This window comes from Culex pipiens, chromosome 1 (assembly GCF_016801865.2).
Source record: "Culex pipiens pallens isolate TS chromosome 1, TS_CPP_V2, whole genome shotgun sequence".
NCBI classification, from domain to species: domain Eukaryota; kingdom Metazoa; phylum Arthropoda; class Insecta; order Diptera; family Culicidae; genus Culex; species Culex pipiens.
In genome coordinates this window covers 26,584,273-26,602,928 of record NC_068937.1, presented here as the reverse complement: position 1 = coordinate 26,602,928, position 18,656 = coordinate 26,584,273, and the positions used below count along the sequence as shown (strand labels likewise).

Below are 18,656 nucleotides of genomic sequence, written 5' to 3'. Positions count from 1 at the left end.
TAAGAAATGCCATTGTTGTTACCTAACTTTTCCACGGTAGGGGTATTTCTAGAATTGTTCGAGTGAGACAGCACGAACGTTTGATTTAAAGATGCAGGTACAACCTGACTTTGAGAAAATTTCGGTTTGGATTTCGGCTGATGCTTAGCACGAGAATCCAAAACCTTTTTTCTGATGGGGCAATCCCAGAAATTTGATTTGTGATTTCCACCACAATTTGCACATTTAAATTGGGTGACTTCTTTCACGGGACAATTGTCCTTGTCGTGAGAAGAATCCCCGCAAACCATGCATTTTGGAACCATGGCGCAATGATCAGTACCGTGACCGAATGCCTGGCAACGCCGGCACTGGGTCAGATTCTGGCCATTACCGCCATGTTTCTTAAAATGCTCCCACTTTACCCGTACATGGAACAAAAACTGAACTTTGTCCAAAAGTTTCAAATTGTTGATTTCATTTCTGTTGAAATGAATCAGATAAAATTGTGAAGTCAAACCAAAGCGAGAAATATTCCCGTTTGATTTTTTCTTCATTGGTATTACTTGGGATGGGGCAAAGCCAAGCAACACCTTAAGTTCGTTTTTGATCTCATCCACCGACAAGTCGTTGGAGAGACCTTTCAAGACCGCCTTGAATGGCCGAGCATTCTTGGTCTCATACGTGTAGAAATTGTGTTTGTGGTTTTTCAAATAACCAACAAAAGTTTGGTGATCTTGTAAAGATTCCGTCAACAAGCGACATTCTCCTCTTCGACCAAGCTGGAACGAAACTTTCAAATTGCAAGTTTCCTTGCAATTCTTCAGTTGCGTTCGAAAGCTGGCCAAATCGGAGACGGAAGTCACTACAATTGGCGGAGCCTTTACTCGTTTCTCGACGGCAGAAGGCTCAGTACGAGGAGAAGGTTCCTTGTCATCAGTTTCGGATAAAACACCGAAACCGTTTGCCAATGGAATTGGAGGATTGACCTCACATTCAGAATCAGAATCAGACCTCAGAAGAGGCTGTTTTCTTTTTCTGTTTCCGTTAGCCGGTTTAGCGTTCAAACGCTTCACCGACGTAACGACCAAATCTTCAGAAGATTTGCGTTTACCTTTGTTTTGACGCATTTTGCAAGCAAAGTTCTCTTAAAAAGATGGCTTCGTTTGTAAAATACAACAAAATTTCAGGTGGGGTTAGTCTTGAAAAGACTGTTTAGAATTTTGGAAAATAACTCAGGTAGTCTTTAAAAAGACTGTGAATTTTGTTTTGAAATAACTCTGAGCTTAGGTAGTAAAAAATACCGCAGCTCTAGTGTCCGTTCACCACGAAGGTTCGCAAGACACTGAAAAGCAGGATTGTATTTGAGCCGAATGTACGGTCATCTGAGGCAAATCTGGACATATAGGATGAATAGGGACAGCTATTTCAACTATACTTTCACTCATCAGATCATATTTTTAAATTGTTTATGTAAAAACATACATAAACAAACAAGTTTCTAAATTGTATGCAATTAAGTACTCTGAAAACTAATGTCCTTACTTAGACTGTAGTCTCGATTCGCCACATTTAACTGAAGTAATATTTTATGTACAGAATTTGTTTTGGGAAGGTCTGCTTTATTTGTATAACCTCAATCGTGCACAAAAAAGTGCAAAGTTGAAATCAATATTTTTTGATCAAGTTGAAATTGTATGGGGCTGTTGATACCATAAAAACAACCAACAAACTCGATTTTCGTCCCAATTGGACTACGCCCTTTCATTTGACACAAGTCAATTTACGATAAATTTACCTTAATTTGAGATTAAAAACTACCCCCAATGGAAAACTGAATGAAAAATTAACTAAAATTAAAACAAAAAAAAAGTTAAAAATCCCTTTACCCCACACACGGGGCAAAGCTACGCACTTATTTTTTAGAGTAATTGCCTGGTTCTCGACATAAAAGCAATTTGAGGTGAATTCTAGTACTACGTTTTGAAAGCAAGTGATAAGGGTACCATTTGGTATATACAAACGAAGTTGACTTTATAGCTGTCGGCCACCATTGCTAGTACCAACCACTAGTGTCTTCCTTTTATCTACAAGGACTTCGCCGCCCTGGGCTCCTAAGTGTATGAAAGTATGGCACGGAGCGACGGCGCCGAATACCCATATTTACACAAAGAATTTTAGAGCGCCCGCCGCGGGATTCGAACCGTCGACCTCTGGATAGTGAGTCCAGTGCGCGGTCCGATTGATCCACACGGGCGGGACGGGTATATACAACGAATCAAAAATATTTTATGGTCATCGGTGACAGAATGATTGTCACTAGGTGCGTACCGTTGCCCCGCTCTTCTCTATTCTATGTAAAAAAATTGGGATTTATTTAACTTTAATTTTCAATTACTCTCTTTATAAAAACCAAATTTAAAATTTTCATTTGTCCAACATAAATACATTGAAAAAAGTTTTAATTGAAAAACAGACTACACTTATTAATTCCACGTCTAATAATCTTTCTAGTGAGTTCTGACTCGACATTGTACGGCTTGCGGTTTCAGAGATATCGCAGTTTGTCAATGAAGGTTTTTAACATTGTTTGCAGAAAAGTGAAACTTTGGGGTGGTGTCAAATAAAAGGACCTAGTCCGATTTGGACGAAAATCGAGTTTTTTGCTTGTTTTTATGGTATCAACAGCCCCATACAATTTTAACTTGATCAAAAAATATTGATTTCAACTTTGCACTTTCACACAACTTTCAACTTCACAATCCTGCTTTGTTTTGACTGTAAATTAGGCTCATTTGTGAAGTCTGAGCTTTGGTTATTTTTAACTGAAATTTAACCAATTTCTTTCATCCGTTAATAACTATACGAAAACTATTTCATTACACTACTTTTCTCAAGTTGATTTTATGCAAAATCTTCCAATCTTTCGAATGAAAATGGTTGCGTAATGATAAGTGGTTGCGAACACGGTCAAAATTCAAAATTAAGAGTAAGTTTCTCAAAAACCCTTAAAATTACCCTTGAAAAAATATTTTTTGAAATGTTTTTCAAAGTGCGATAAAAAGCCCTCGCGATTACCTTTCCAACGATATATAACTTTTTGATGTTTGGTAATGTATTTTGGGAGATATCATTTCTCCAAATTAGGGCATTTTTTTCGAAAAAATCCATAGTTCAATACAAGTTTTTATTTACAGGTGGCTAACGGCTGACATTTTCAATGGTTCGAAGGTTGTTTTAATGGTTTTTTGGTGCGCTGAATCGAATGAGAACATTGCCGTAACGATTTGAGAACATGTGCATCTAGTGGGATGGTTTCAGCGAGAATTGCTCATATGCATATGAAAGTACCATGTTCATAATAATTAGATCTTTTTTGTTTTTGACAAATAGGGTGATGCTATGCGAAATAAGAATCTTCGAAAATTTGCGTTTTGCCTTCTTACTAAAGAAAGGTGTAGGTTTTACTTTATGGCTGGACATAATTTTCATCTTCGTAAATATTACAAATCTGCGCGAATTTTAATCGGAAAAATCGCTAAAAAATCACAATGCATCGATTTTTGACGCTTCGTTGCCATGTCGACAAGTTGTCAAGTTGAGCTTCGAATACTGGCGCATATATTTTGTGGCTCGAGATATACTCGCTTGTAGTAGCTTGTCTACCGATGTTTCCTACAACATGTAAGATATCGTAGCTTTTCGGTTTCTTTTGCCCTGTCCATCTGTGCATAACTGTCCATTGTTTATGCAAAAACTTTTGTGACATAGGACATTTAAAATCGCCTAAAAGTAGACTCCATTTTTCGTGATTTCGTAAGTTTATTTTACAGAGTTCATTGGATTCCAATAGGAGCTTTCTAAGCTTTTTATCGTTTTATCGTATATCGTTTTCAAAGTTTTCAATGCTCGCGACGTCAATGGCTTTCTACCTAAGGTCTCGCGATTGAGTGTGTAGTGGTGCGGTTGTAAAAATCTCTGACCCTCTCACTTTCGTAGAAGCTGAATGGCAAGCTTCCCTGCACTGTGCGGCACACGCGGTTCACTTGTACCTCGGTTTTTCTTTGCGCCTGCTTTGTTCGGTTTACACCATCTCACTCGAAGAGATTTTTTGTTTCGTGTTCTGGCACTTTTTCGTGGCATGAACCTTGGCTCATAGAGGAAAAAATCGTGACGTCAGAAATGAATTCAAATCACTCAAAATTCATTTTGTAAGTGCCTTGTTTGACAGCTACTTTGTCCCCAGTTTTCTGTGGGAGAGAAAAGAAGGCGAACACTTTATGAAAATCACACCTGTCAAAAAACCTAGCCTCAATTTTTTTGGGAAGCTTGCTATGCTCGCTTGTTTGATATAGAATTTGCACGATTGAAAATATTATTTTGGTGAAAATTGCATTTTCAATTTCATTTGGAAAACACATCATTTATAATACCTTGCTTTCATCATAAGATTTGTTATATCATACCACTTTCTTTTGTGCTGACGTTATAAATAAACAAAGCCGATGTTTTGAATTGAAAGAAGTTCTACCACTGTTATATTATTTAGTAAGAAAGGTTCTATCTCACCCCAGGTCGGATTAAAGCGGGGTTTTAGCTTGCCACATTTCAAAAGAAAGATTGATTATTTGAGCTTTTATTGAAAAATACTAAGCATTTTGAAAACATAACACTCTATTTCGAATACGACCACCCTAATCACCAAAAAAAAAATACGAGTCTACTTATTTTGGCCAAGAAACTCCCATGCCAAATTAGAGCCAATCCGAAACAATTTTGATCTGAATCCTGCTGATTTTTCGTGGAATCGCTGTATAAAGTTATTACATACTGCACAGAAATATTTGCCATTCTCTCAACAAAAAAAAAATACTCAAAATGTGCTCAGTGAAACTCGTTTGACGACGATTATTCCATCGCAAATCTTGATAAAAACAATGATAAAAATATCCTCTAAAGACTCGTTTTTTCTTGGTTTCGTGTCAGAGTTAGAGACGAGTTCTGTAAAGAAAATGTTAGCTTTGGTAAAATATTAGCATTAGCATTAGCAATAAAGGTCGCACAATTCCGGATGGCTGCACAACGCTTATCTTGCTGTTTAACTGTAATTAAACGTATGATAGCACTAGACTCTCATCCGGTTACAATATTCCAACACGGGAGATACCATGTTTTCCTCTTTATATGAGCGTGTAATACTATCCAGTAAGATAAGGGGCTCCTGGCCGGTACCTTGCTAACCTCGGGGATTGGAAGGTATGTTAGTAAACATCTATCTAGAATGCGCAGAGATCTCTACGTCACCTAGTGGTATAGATGTTTGTAGGGAGGTTTTGGACTCAATGTTAGTAAATTAAACGTTTGTTTTTTTTTTAACACCACCACCACCACCACCAAAACCATACCATCACCACAAAAAGCCATGCTAGATTTTAATACAAATACATTACAAAACGAACACAACCATAAAACCATCTTCCTGGCCCTGCTGCGTACACGATACTGACGCGCAATAATATCAATTACCACAATGACCCCCCACTGCATGCATTACTCGAACATGAACACGAACATAGCACAAAGAGAACACCACAAAAATCCACCTTCCCATCACCACTGCTTGCACGATACTGACGCATGTTAGCTTTGGTAAAATATTAGCAGAGATATTCGCAATTTGAGAAAAAAATAATGGGATTTTCTCTAAAATTCCAAGAATCATGTCAATTGGGACATTTTCAGAAATTTTCAATAAAACTTGTCTCATGTCATAACACTTTTCCCAATCTATTCTAACACAGTTATTTACTCTAGAGACTTTTCGAAAAATACTTTTTCGTTTAACACTTTTTTAGGATTGACAAAATCAAACTAAAAGTGACGAACTGTTACCAAACAAACGTTTGGTAGTATGTGTGAACTCCGTGTAAAAGGGTTGTCAAACTATAACGTGACCCCGTTCGTTTGACAACAAACCAAACCATCGGGGTTTGAGTGTAATAAAAATGTGTTTTTAAGGGATTTGGCTACCACAAATTATATTCAAAGTTTTTGTCTTTCGAGTAAAAGGGGCGGCAACAATGTTTTTAAAAAATCAATTTTCCTAGATTTTAAAATTTTTCAAACAAAGAGGATCCCAAAATGCTTTATACATTATTACAATTATGCTGCTGTCAGAAAATGACAAAATAAAAACAAATTCACAAAAACATTTTGTTTCCAAAAGTTTTTCGTCTGCCCGATCTGCTGTCTCAAAATTTAAAATCAATTACAAATCTAAAAGTAGCCTACTTTGTTTTAAAATTGGACCAATATTTCCCAAAATATCGTAAGTTGAATGATATTCATTTCGAGAGATGAGAAACAATCTCGTACTAGTCCCTTTTGTCTTTATTTTTTCTTCAAACATGCAAAAAAAAACATTTTTGTAATCAAAATTACAACCTTGCAAAAGGTACACTGTCAAATGTCACAAATGAACTTTTCGATCGGATATTATTTTTTCTTCTAAATTAAAATGTTTGAATTTGCCTTTGAATGTAGTGATTTTATTAATAATATTCAGGATTTTCTTTTTTTTAGTTTCATAATTTAAACTGGTATAAATTTTATTTAAAGTTTACATCGCTATGCTCGGGTCAGGGTCACTTTAAAAACACTTCGTTTCAATTTCAAGCTAAATTTTCAAAAAAAATAAATCAAAAGCAGTTTATACATTTTCAAGGTTGCCAAACAAAATCATGCAAATATTTTTTCCCGTTTGAAATGTCTAATTTTTATATCTGGTCGAAACATTCCAATTTTTTAAAAAGTCTTAAATGCAAGTGTTGCAATCGAATGATAAAAAAACACTCGACCGTCACTATAGCTTGTATAAATTTTTCCAATAAAAAATATTTTTAGTCATAAATTTTTCTCTTTTTTGTAATTATATTTTAAAAGGGAGGAAAATTTGACTTATAAATCAATACATTTTTTAAATATCTTATTCCAATTAAACAATTAACATATCCGTATGTCTCTTTTGTTTTGCTTTATAATTGCCACATTAAAATAAGACTGTCTTCAATCAGCTTTTTTATGAGTTTGACTAGATTTGTATTAAGTCGATTTAATCGTTGTCTCAAATTGTTTCTGTTATTTTTCATTTTTTTACAGCAAATCTGAAATTTCAACTGGAGCTGTGTACTTCTGAGCCAGTTTTTTTAATTTTATAAGTTTATTTTGAATGTATTCCAATTTACTGTTAATTCCATTAAAAAATGCCTTTATTGGGCAGATTGCGGCAGGCAAACTTACTTCCGGTACCATTTCAATAATGAGTTCATTTCAGATTCTATTTTTTTTTACCGCAAAATAATAACTGTCAAAAAGTTGGAATATGTTTGGTCAGCATCGTACTATAAGTAACCCTTGAACCTTTAGTAAATTTTTGTTAGCAATAAATTTTGAAACCATTTATTTCATATTTTCAAGAAAAAAATTCAATTGAATTTCTCCTACAATGTGACCAGTCAACCATCAGCATGTAAAACTCCGGCAAACCTAGCCAAGCAAACCCCGTTTTAGCACAGCTCTGGAGCAACTGGAATGCAACTGGCATGTGACATAAATCATCCGATTAAAGTCTGTGGTGCAACCGGGCCTGTTGGACCTCAAGACCAGGGCATGGCATAAGTAAACGGATTTAACACACCCTGGAAAAAAAAATATCCAAACCTACCACCCACATCCCAGCAGCTTCTTTTTTTTTTTTTTTTGGAAGTGCAACGCCACCACGTGGCAATGTCAGGCCAGCTGATGAAGTAAACGGCGAATACTAATAGCCTCGCATTAACATAAAATTTTACGATCTCGCACATGAGTTGGAGTAGGCATTTTGGCAGATTTTCAGAAAAAAAAATTAAACGAAAAATCGCCGGAAAAAGCGCTAACGAGAACTGACAAGTGGCGGTTGGCAATCAAAAAAAATGCCGCCCAAATTAATGACGACCCTCCTGGTAGGAGGATTTCATGTGGTACCTCAATACCCCCCCTCTCATTAAACGATGACGGCGGGATGCTGATTAAATTTAACGAAACGCAACAGAGCGGCGGAATTAAATTTCAGCGTTGATCAATTTGCGAACTAATTGAAGCAACATCAGGTAAAAATAATGAACCAAATTATGCAGCGTGCACGAAGGCTAGACGCGCCACAGAAATGTGGTTAGTTGGTCACGGATCCCTCGAATCTGTTTTGAGGAAGATAATAATGTTCATAGATTTGGTTCAAAGCCCTGAACCAGTGGCCGTCACTATAGCTTGTGAGATCTCTTTTTGTGTCTCGTAAAAAATGTTGGTCTGTTTATTAATAAATATCGCATAAATAAATAATAAATGAAATCGATCAACGTTGCACACGGAAAATTATTTTAAAGTCCAAAAATACTTTTTGCAAACCCTCAGTTTTAGCATGAGTTTCTTAAAAAAAAATCTTAGATTTACAACACCCTTGAAGAGTATCGGGACCGGCATTTACAAAGCGGATTCAGTGGCAGTTTCATTCTCAACTTAATGTTAACAAGTTAAGGTTCATGTTAACATTCCATAGGTCGCCACCCTAAGGTGTCGTGATAAGGTCCAGTTTGTGACGATACACTACCTTTCCTTTACTAAGCAATCGATTCCAGAAGGGAAAAGATCACCAGTTGTATTGGTCCGAACCGGGATTTGAACTCCGATCTACCGCTTACGATGCGGAAGCGGGTCATACAAATTTCAGCAGAAGATTGGGTCATACAAATTACCCAATCTCACCCACCCAAACCCAATGTCATCCCTGAAGACGGTACCGTCAATTTTTTGAACTTTTTAATTTTTTGGTTCACCCATACGAGGCTCCATACAATTTTGACAGCTGCCCACACAGACATGGAACGTAAACATTTAAAAATCCATATCTTTTGGAGGAATTTTCTGATTAGACTGCTTAGACAAAAATGGAACACGGAAAAAAATTCAGCGATTTTTTAATAATCTTTGTTTCACAAAAATCCTATTTCCCAAAATACATATTTTTATTTAATTTATTTAGAAATGTTTGAAAAGACAAAAACAGCAGATATGTTTTATATCGTCAGCTGTGTGCTATCTTGTGACATAGACCATTTTGGTCGAAAATGAGTTAATGATGACGTTTTGCTATACTTAACAAACTCTACAAGATGCTTTAACCCGATTTTGGAAACTCGCTTCCGTTTCCCGGATATTGCAATACACACTCGTGACATAGACCAATTTATCATCAAAATGATTGTGCACACTTGTGACACGTCATACATGTTGTTGGAAAATGTGGAAAATTTTTCTAGTTTTTCACAAATTTATGTACACACATACTTTCTAAAGGCACTGCAACCTTTTGTTTAAAAAAATAAACTAATTAAGTCGATTAAACCATTGATTTGAGCTTTTTTTAGTTTGTATGGGAATTCTGTGCACAATTGTGACACGTAGTACAATTTTACTTTCGAAACACACTTGTGACACGTGCTTTTCAGATTTTTATTTACATAATTTACTGTATCTTTTAACTGGTGTAACCAAATTAGTTGAAACTTGGAGCGTTTGTTAAGCGATACACAGCAAAAAATCCGATGATAAAATCGCATGCAAAAACGTGCACATCACCTTCGTCAAAATAAACGCTTAATATTACACACCACATGTACAATTTTTACAAAAACAAAAAAAAAGTTGCAACCGACGGGATTCAAACCCAGCACCAACAGTAAGGACTGGCGCCTTAGCCCACTCGGCCACCAGACCGATGGAAAGCTTTAAGGATAAACGCATATATGAGCTTGTCATTTCGGTCAAGTAGGTTTCCCATAGTGACAGGCTACAAATTTCAGGGTGTAAAATTACATAAAATTGCATAAAATAATGCAATATTTATTTTACACCCAGGCCTTTTACACGCAGCTGGATAACTACTTTTTTAGCTGTGTAGTATACGAACCGATTGCTTCAAAAAGTTTGGCTCTATCATTCATAGTTTTAAAATTATTTACCAACGAACTTTAAAAATCAATTTTCTCGAAAAGTACTAAATGGTCGTTGTCACAAGATAGCACATAACTGACGATACGTTGAAATCAAGACTAACATTTCAAAAAGGTTAAATATTCAACATTAGTCCATTTTGAGTTGATCAAAATTTCTATAAAAATTTTATAGATATTGCAAATATGATTTTACATTAAAACAGAATTCGAACAAAATTCGAGTAAAGTTTATATTTTTTTTTAAACATTTTTTTAAATCATGATTCAGCGGCAATATTTTTGTCCATACTCAAAAATTGCGATTTGTTGTCCTCTTTATCATATCAAAAAATAAAAGTTGAGAAGTTTTTGGTAAAAAAGGATTGATTTAAAATCACCCAATTTTTTACCGTGTACAAATAATTTGCTTAGTAGTCCTCATCAATTCCTACCATTTTTCCGAAGACTCCAATCCGATTAGAAAATTCCTATAAAAGATACAGATGTTCGAATATTTACGTACCATTTTTGTACGGACAGTAGGGTGACAATTAAAAAAACTACATCAGGGATAGCCCCTGATTCGATTTCTAAGGCAAACATAGGAAACTGTGAAAATTTTGAGCGAATTCGGTTAAGGGTCAAGGGTCAAGGGTCGCTTTTTTGTCGTTGAAGCGGGTGAAAAAAAAATCCTTTCATACAAAAATGTCTGCTTTAAATCGTTAATAACTCGTCAGGGTTAACTCGAATCGTTTTGCATTTTTCGACAAAGTTGTTTGTCATAATATTTCACACAAGAATCTAACATTTGACAATAATCCGACACATTTAACGCTACCTTCTAGCGAAATTTTGATTGTTTTTTTGCTTTTCTCATACATTTTTTCAGTTTTTCCAATAAAAATAAAAAGCTACCCGTAAAAGAATCGAGCCAAAGGGTATTTATAACGCTTTTCCAAAATTTTACTATTTTCTTGTCACCCTAATGAACAGCTGCCAAAATTTTATAGAGCATTGTATGGGTGAACCAATGTCACAAAATGGCTTTTTTGGTCTTAGAAAAGGCTCCCAAAAAGTTTGAGCCAAATAAAAAAAAAAACAAAAATAAAAATAAAAAAGGGTTTGTCAAAAATATTTGAAAATTTGAAGATTTGAAGATTTGAAGATTTGAAGATTTGATGATTTGAAGATTTGAAGATTTGAAGATTTGAAGATTTGAAGATTTGAAGATTTGAAGATTTGAAGATTTGAAGATTTGAAGATTTGAAGATTTGAAGATTTGAAGATTTGAAGATTTGAAGATTTGAAGATTTGAAGATTTGAAGATTTGAAGATTTGAAGATTTGAAGATTTGAAGATTTGAAGATTTGAAGATTTGAAGATTTGAAGATTTGAAGATTTGAAGATTTGAAGATTTGAAGATTTGAAGATTTGAAGATTTGAAGATTTGAAGATTTGAAGATTTGAAGATTTGAAGATTTGAAGATTTGAAGATTTGAAGATTTGAAGATTTGAAGATTTGAAGATTTGAAGATTTGAAGATTTGAAGATTTGAAGATTTGAAGATTTGAAGATTTAAAGATTTGAAGATTTGAAGATTTGAAGATTTAAAGATTTGAAGATTTGAAGATTTGAAGATTTGGAGATTTGAAGATTTGAAGATTAAAAGATTCAAAAACGATCTATTCTAGAGTATGGAAGGGAATCGAATAAAAAATCAGATCGATTCTGGAACGTTTTGCAAAACTGATCACTGATTGAATGAGTCAATGTTAACCCATTTGGCTCATATTCTTGCGCTATCTCAGTTATTCGGCGAGTGGTATTATATGTTTCAGGCAATGTCTCACCACAAAAACCACCCGCAGAAAAGCTCTACAAGGTTTTGTACAGCCCGCATACGACCTCTCGTGTCATCAACGCTGCTAATTTATTCACCACGTTTAGTGCTCGAAACGAAAGTTGTTTGGTTTTAGCACGAAACGAACCCCTCCTCACACCTCCAGAACTCCTGAAGATTATCTCCAAGGTTAAGTTTCGTGCGAAGCTATCAGCAAACTTTGCTTCCTCGCAGCAGCAGCAGCACAGGTGCAATCAATTATTCACACAGTTGGATGCTAATAGTGTGAGTTACGGGAAGATGACAGCGCTTGTGACAGCGAGTTTGCTCGAGAGGGGGTAGTTTACATTTTCCACGTTAATGTTAAAGTTTAACAAAAAACGATTCCTGTTCGATCTACCTACTCAATAAATTTAGAGATTGAGTTTGGTATCTATCAAGTCTTTAAAGTTACAAACGACACAGTAAAAAATCATGGTATGACAAATTTTGTTGCAGATAAAAAATGTAATGACTCTGTATGTAAATTTACATCTGTTTTAATGTAATTTTACATGTTCCAGAAAAATTTAGGTAAAATTACCTATTTTTAATAACAACATTTTTAAATTTGTGGTCAAAAAATCTGTATGTAAATTCACATCTGTTTACGTGTAGTTTTACATGTTCCACAAAAAATTAGGTACGACTTTTCTAAATTTATGCAAAAAAATACCTAACAGCTCATGCAACATTTCCACCACAACAACAGCCTATCTCGATATCACTAAATAAAATTATAAAAAAACTAAAAGTGTCTTCACCCGATTCACACTGAATGAAAGTTTAAAAAGCCTCCTCCCCCGCTCCTATTCCCAGCATGTACGGCTGGCAAGTGACTTTATTTTCGCTGTTCCAAGTTGTTTTGCTTTTTTTTTGCTGAGCTTGAAAATTCCGTCCCCCCTCGCTTAACGTCATTAAATTGTATTCTGGTCTCATTTTCCGCCTGCTCGGCAAGTTTTTTGTTTTTCCTGCCTGGAGGGTTAAAAACTTTTCGTCTCTGCCGCGCAAAACAACCAACCGAACGAAGCAACCAGGGTTGATTGAAAGTTTGACTGTCAGTCTCAGGGGTGAGTAAAGTTTTGCGCCGGAAATATGCTGCTACCAAAGGGGGGAAAGAGAAGATTGTTTTGTTATGAGATTTGAGACCGGTTTTTCGCTGGGAAATTCTTGATTATATTTATTTGTTTTTATCTTGCGGCAAGTTTGTGTCTTTTGGCTTGATGTTTTGCGTATTAGAGGGGAGCAAGATTTTTTCTTGGAATTATATAATGACATAATGGATAAAATTATCAAATTTCTTAAATTAAAATTCAGTCTCCAAGACTGCAAATATCTTTTCATTCGCTGAAAGAAACTGTTGTCCCAAAAGCACGAACTTTGCATAAAAGTTCTAAAAGAAAGTCAATCGTCCCATTTCCTTTCCTTGTTCAACAAACGCAACATGTGGTGCAGCAGCTTGGTTCTAGATCAAACTGGGGTTTTTGCTATCTTTTTTTCATTACGTTTCCTGACAACTTGTCGATTGTCATTTTATTTCTCCGTAGAGAACTGTACGTGAACTGTTGAGGAAGTTTTGCTCGATCATTTTTCTTTCTTCTCTATTTGCAGTGGTAGAAATATTTGTGCGACCTTGGAAAAAATGCTATGCCAATAATGTTGGAAAACGTAAAAGTACATGAAAACCAATCATTTTTTTATTTAGCGAATTAAAATTATCAAATTAATCGAGAACCCTAAAAGTTTTACAACCTTTACATTCAGCACCTCCTCCAACCAGGAAAAACTCAGCAAAAAGCTATCATCATCATGAGTAGCAATGACTCTCATGACCCTGATGAAGTTCTTACATTTTACTCATCCACACTCTCACTTTTATTGGACCAGCACAAGTGTAGAATCATCATCATGGGACGCTAAAAATGACAGCCATAAAAAGTTTCTCTATCGTGAGTTTCGGTTTCGACCCCGATTACCTTGCATGCACGATGCTTTGAAAAGGGTTGAAAGAAATTATTCTAGCTTAAATCCTTTTTTGTTCTTGCTCCACAAAATTACTTTATGCTTTTTTGCTTTTTTGCTTTTTTGCTTTTTTGCTTTTTTGCTTTTTTGCTTTTTTGCTTTTTTGCTTTTTTGCTTTTTTGCTTTTTTGCTTTTTTGCTTTTTTGCTTTTTTGCTTTTTTGCTTTTTTGCTTTTTTGCTTTTTTGCTTTTTTGCTTTTTTGCTTTTTTGCTTTTTTGCTTTTTTGCTTTTTTGCTTTTTTGCTTTTTTGCTTTTTTGCTTTTTTGCTTTTTTGCTTTTTTGCTTTTTTGCTTTTTTGCTCTTTTGCTTTTTTGCTTTTTGCTTTTTGCTTTTTGCTTTTTGCTTTTTGCTTTTTGCTTTTTGCTTTTTGCTTTTTGCTTTTTTGCTTTTTTGCTTTTTTGCTTTTTTGCTTTTTTGCTTTTTTGCTTTTTTGCTTTTTTGCTTTTTTGCTTTTTTGATTTTTTTGCTTTTTTGCTTTTTTGCTTTTTTGCTTTTTTGCTTTTTTGCTTTTTTGCTTTTTTGCTTTTTTGCTTTTTTGCTTTTTTGCTTTTTTGCTTTTTTGCTTTTTTGCTTTTTTGCTTTTTTGCTTTTTTGCTTTTTTGCTTTTTTGCTTTTTTGCTTTTTTGCTTTTTTGCTTTTTTGCTTTTTTGCTTTTTTGCTTTTTTGATTTTTTGCTTTTTTGCTTTTTTGCTTTTTTGCTTTTTTGCTTTTTTGCTTTTTTGCTTTTTTGCTTTTTTGCTTTTTTTGCTTTTTTGCTTTTTTGCTTTTTTGCTTTTTTGCTTTTTTGCTTTTTTGCTTTTTTGCTTTCCAAGGCAGTCAATTAAAATTATGCAAATTCAGTCTTGCTTGAAGCAAACGTGTTTTCATTTCGCAGAGATTGCTTTTAATGACTGAAAATGAAACATCAATTAAACTTAATCAATTAAAGTGAGAAGAGCCGTCTACCCGAACGAATCATGATTTTTTTTATTTCGACACGAGCAATGATTAACTGTGTGTGTTTTTTTTTCTCATCCACGAAACAGTTTCAGAATAATCAAGAAAACAATTACTCACCGTCCTCGTCCGAGAGCATGCTCACGTCCTGGCGTGACGACGAGGTCACACCCATTTTAATTGCTTTTTCCCGCCGTGCTACTCCCGCGTGGTCACGCGACGATGATCCGTAACCGTCAACCGGGTTGTGGGTGGCGCGTAACTCTCCTATTGGTTTTTGTTTAGCGTGTGACAAATGTAACGCCGCCGTTGCACACTTTTCTGATTTACTCGTGGCTAATTTGACTTTACAAAATTTTGACTGATTTCACGGTGAAATTACCTGTGGAAAAAAGATGAAGAATAATTTTGTATTATTTTTTTAAAAGCTAAAGAAAAAATATGTTTTATAAATTGCTTTAAACAAATCATAAAATACATTTTTTCAAATAAACGTGTCGCCCACAGTGTTGCAAACGCAGCTCAATTAGGGCTGCATTTTCATCAGGAATAACGTGCACTTTTAATGAACTCGTTCCGAGTACATACCTCGCTGGTGACTGGTTAAATTGATTCGCTTGGAAACATTTCCGCATCCCCCGTCAAATTAACACTTATCTACCCAATCCCATTGGCAGATGCAAACTCGTTGTGACTTTTGTGTCATCGATTTCCAAAGTGAGAGATTAAGCTTTTCAACAAATCAATTCAAATTAGAAATCATAGTATCCATAGTGGTATTATTTTTTTTTTTGCAGAACCTCAGCCATAAATTTGTGTGCCATTTCAATTCAAAAATTCCATCTATCCCCACCTTGACCGCTCATTTCATGAGTTCACAAGGTGGGTTAAAACCCATAAATATTCTACTATTGGCGTCTCACAACCTACCGTCAGCAACAGGAGGCAGGAAATTAATCCTCGAGCATTCCGGATTCCCATAAAATGAATTATTCTACCACCCAGCCAACAGTTGCCTAGGCCTTCGTCCGCCGGTCGATCCAACATCTGCCTACTGTTGCTGTATGCACAGTCGGTACTCGAGCCAATCGCAGAGATACAAACTTTAATCCCAGTGCGAGCTCCGGTCCTTCCCTTCGGGGCATTCCTCCGAAAGGGCCGAGCACCGACGCTCCGAGGCAATTTCAAATTTTGCAAAATCCAATAAAGCGCCCGAAATTACGTCAAATTACCGCCTCGACCTAAATTAGATTTACCATTTGCAGCGCGCTCGGAGTTTCACCGCCTTGCCGTCAATTTGTGTCCTGCTGATGGCGTCTTGACCCCCCCCCCCCCCCGCCCGCCCACTCTCCCTTCCGGATGGGAAACGTCTTGAGCTGATTTCGTTGCACACTGTGGAATTTGGGTGACGACATGCTCCTAGTGGTGAGACAAAGTTGACTTTTGAAATACTAGGCGTCTCCATCTGATTTCATCTAGCTCTACAATCTGCTTGCGTAAAGCCTGGGCGATGAATAGAGCGAATGCGTAACGTGATTTTCGGATGGTCCCACTTTGTTTACATCTACAAAGTAGGAAGCTCGCTTGGTTTCGACAGCTTCGAGAGAGTAGACGTGTTTTGACGTGCGCGCTAAAGGCATCGTTGCGTGCCTCGAGTTGTTTGACGGATGGAGGTGGAAGAGACCTCCGAGACGGATGATTTCCAACTCATCCCCGGAAATCGGAAGCGGAAGAAGACCCCTGAGATCACCGGAGCAGAATGTGCTCAGCAACAACAAGTTCAGCCCGCTAGCGGAAAACGTGGTGAAGAACACCACGGATTTTTACAAGCTCGTGGCAATAGTGGAAAGTTGTAAATTTGGTTTCGACCCGATTTACAAACTAATCCGATCTGGAACCAAGGTGACCTGCTTCTCTGTCAAAGATTTTGACAAGTTGCAGGAGCTTCTCAATAGGAAGAAAGTGGAATTCTACACCCACGAACGACGGAGCGAACAAAATCATCGGTTGGTTCTTCGTGGTTCGCCTGATGAACTGAAACCGGATGAGGTCAAGTACCTGCTGAAGAGGGATCTCAAGCTGGACGCGCTGGAGGTGCATGTCATCAAGCGGAAGCGGAAGAATCCACCGTAAACGAAACTCCGTATATTATTGTCTTCCCCAAGGGATACACTGATCTGAAGAAGCTCTCTGAAATGAAGGCTGTGGCAAGCACTATCATCCGGTGGGAGGCATACAGGAACAAGTGGCCAAACGTGACCCAGTGCAGGTACTGCTTGGAGCTGGGCCATGGGACCAGGAACTGCCACCTCAAGGGGAGGTACAACAACTGTAGGGGTCCCCACAAGACGGACGAGTGCAATGTCCACGGATCGCAGTTGCCCCAAGCGTGCGGACTTCATCCGAAACCAAAACCGTCGACAAGGAAGGCGAAGAAGCAGAGTCCAGCAGTTCCGGCGTTCACGCCGGCGGAGTTCCCTCGGCTGCCGGGCGCAGTTCCGGATGGAGAATCGAAGGGTCGCCCTCGACCCGCAGGAAGCAGCCAAGGTGACTCCCGAGACGGTGGAGCCACGAAAGAGGAAGCCGGGGAGGTGCTCTACAGTTCGGCTGAGTTGTGGGGCATTTTCCCCGAATACATCGGCAGGTTCAAGACCTGCAAGACCCGCTTGAACCAAGTAACTCTCGTCAGTTACTAATCTTCAAGTATGGATTGTAAGGAGTTTTATTTTATTTTATTATTATTATAAATTAGATTTTAAACCGATGCTCGGTCCCAACCTGGTCGTAGCACCTAAAAGGATGTAATAAAAATAAGTTATGAATAAATAAAAAATATTAAGCTGTTCAAGCACAAGCCTGACTTTTTTCTTACTGGTAAAATGAGCTGTTTTATAATCAGTTTGCAGTTTGCAAGTGTTTTCAAGTTTGGATCGGATAGTAGAGGTTTTTTTAACGGATGACGAAGAACTGCGGCGAGAGTGTCATTCTGCAATAACGCAGATGAATTCCCTGGCTGATTTTGGATCCCGACAGCTCTTCCTGGTCCAGCGAAAAAACATCGCTAATTCTAGCGGATCTGATCCAACAAACAGAGAAGACTTTCACTAAACCAGTAGGTTTTCGAACGGAATCAAATTAAGGTTAAGACAGCTTCTAGATGGAAACATCCGCATCGACTCCATAACGTCATGACGCTTCGAAATCCGGACACCTTATATTTTATCAATTATTTGGATATAAGTTTGCATAATTATTGTCAAAACTGTGTTATTTGATCAATTCTAACATCAACTTTCATTGAAAGTTTGTTTGAACGCTGTAGCCAATGTCCAAACAATAAAATTAAATAAAAATATGAGTTTACCAAAACTGTGAAACGTTTCGCTGAAATGTTTCATAGGCGTCCGAAGCACCGGGAAAGCAAAACAGAAATTTGTGGTTCTGATTTCCGCAAATTCTTGCAGTTTTTTATACAAAATATCGATTGTTTTGATGTTAACAGCTAATTTGAGACCTAAAGAATGCCATTCACTAACATTCCAGTCCAAATTTGTGCGATTCATAAGCAAAATCGAATGTCCGGATTTCGAATCAGCTTTTATCAGTGTCCGGGATTCAAAGCCCAACAAGTCAATTTAATTTTGAAATTCTGATAAAAAATGATAGAAAAGACATATTTTGCATGACTGTTTATACTACATCCTGATGATATTTCTTCATTTCCAACTTATCAAATGATTTCTTGCCAGCTATAACAAAAATTAAATGCTACTAAGTGTCCAGATTTTGAATCATGACGTTTAACTTTTTAA

General features: G+C 36.6%; 1 protein-coding gene across 1 annotated transcript in view; it reads right to left on the bottom strand.

Moving 5' to 3' along the window:
• LOC120413316 (serine/threonine-protein kinase 32A-like) overlaps nucleotides 1-18,656 on the bottom strand; it is a 360,996-nt gene that overhangs the window by 296,636 nt on the left and 45,704 nt on the right. Inside the window, exon 2 of the mRNA XM_039574084.2 lies at nucleotides 14,965-15,226. Within this exon, the coding sequence (XP_039430018.1) occupies nucleotides 14,965-15,019 (55 nt within the window). The 5' untranslated portion in view covers nucleotides 15,020-15,226. The remainder of the gene's footprint in view (nucleotides 1-14,964; nucleotides 15,227-18,656) is intronic.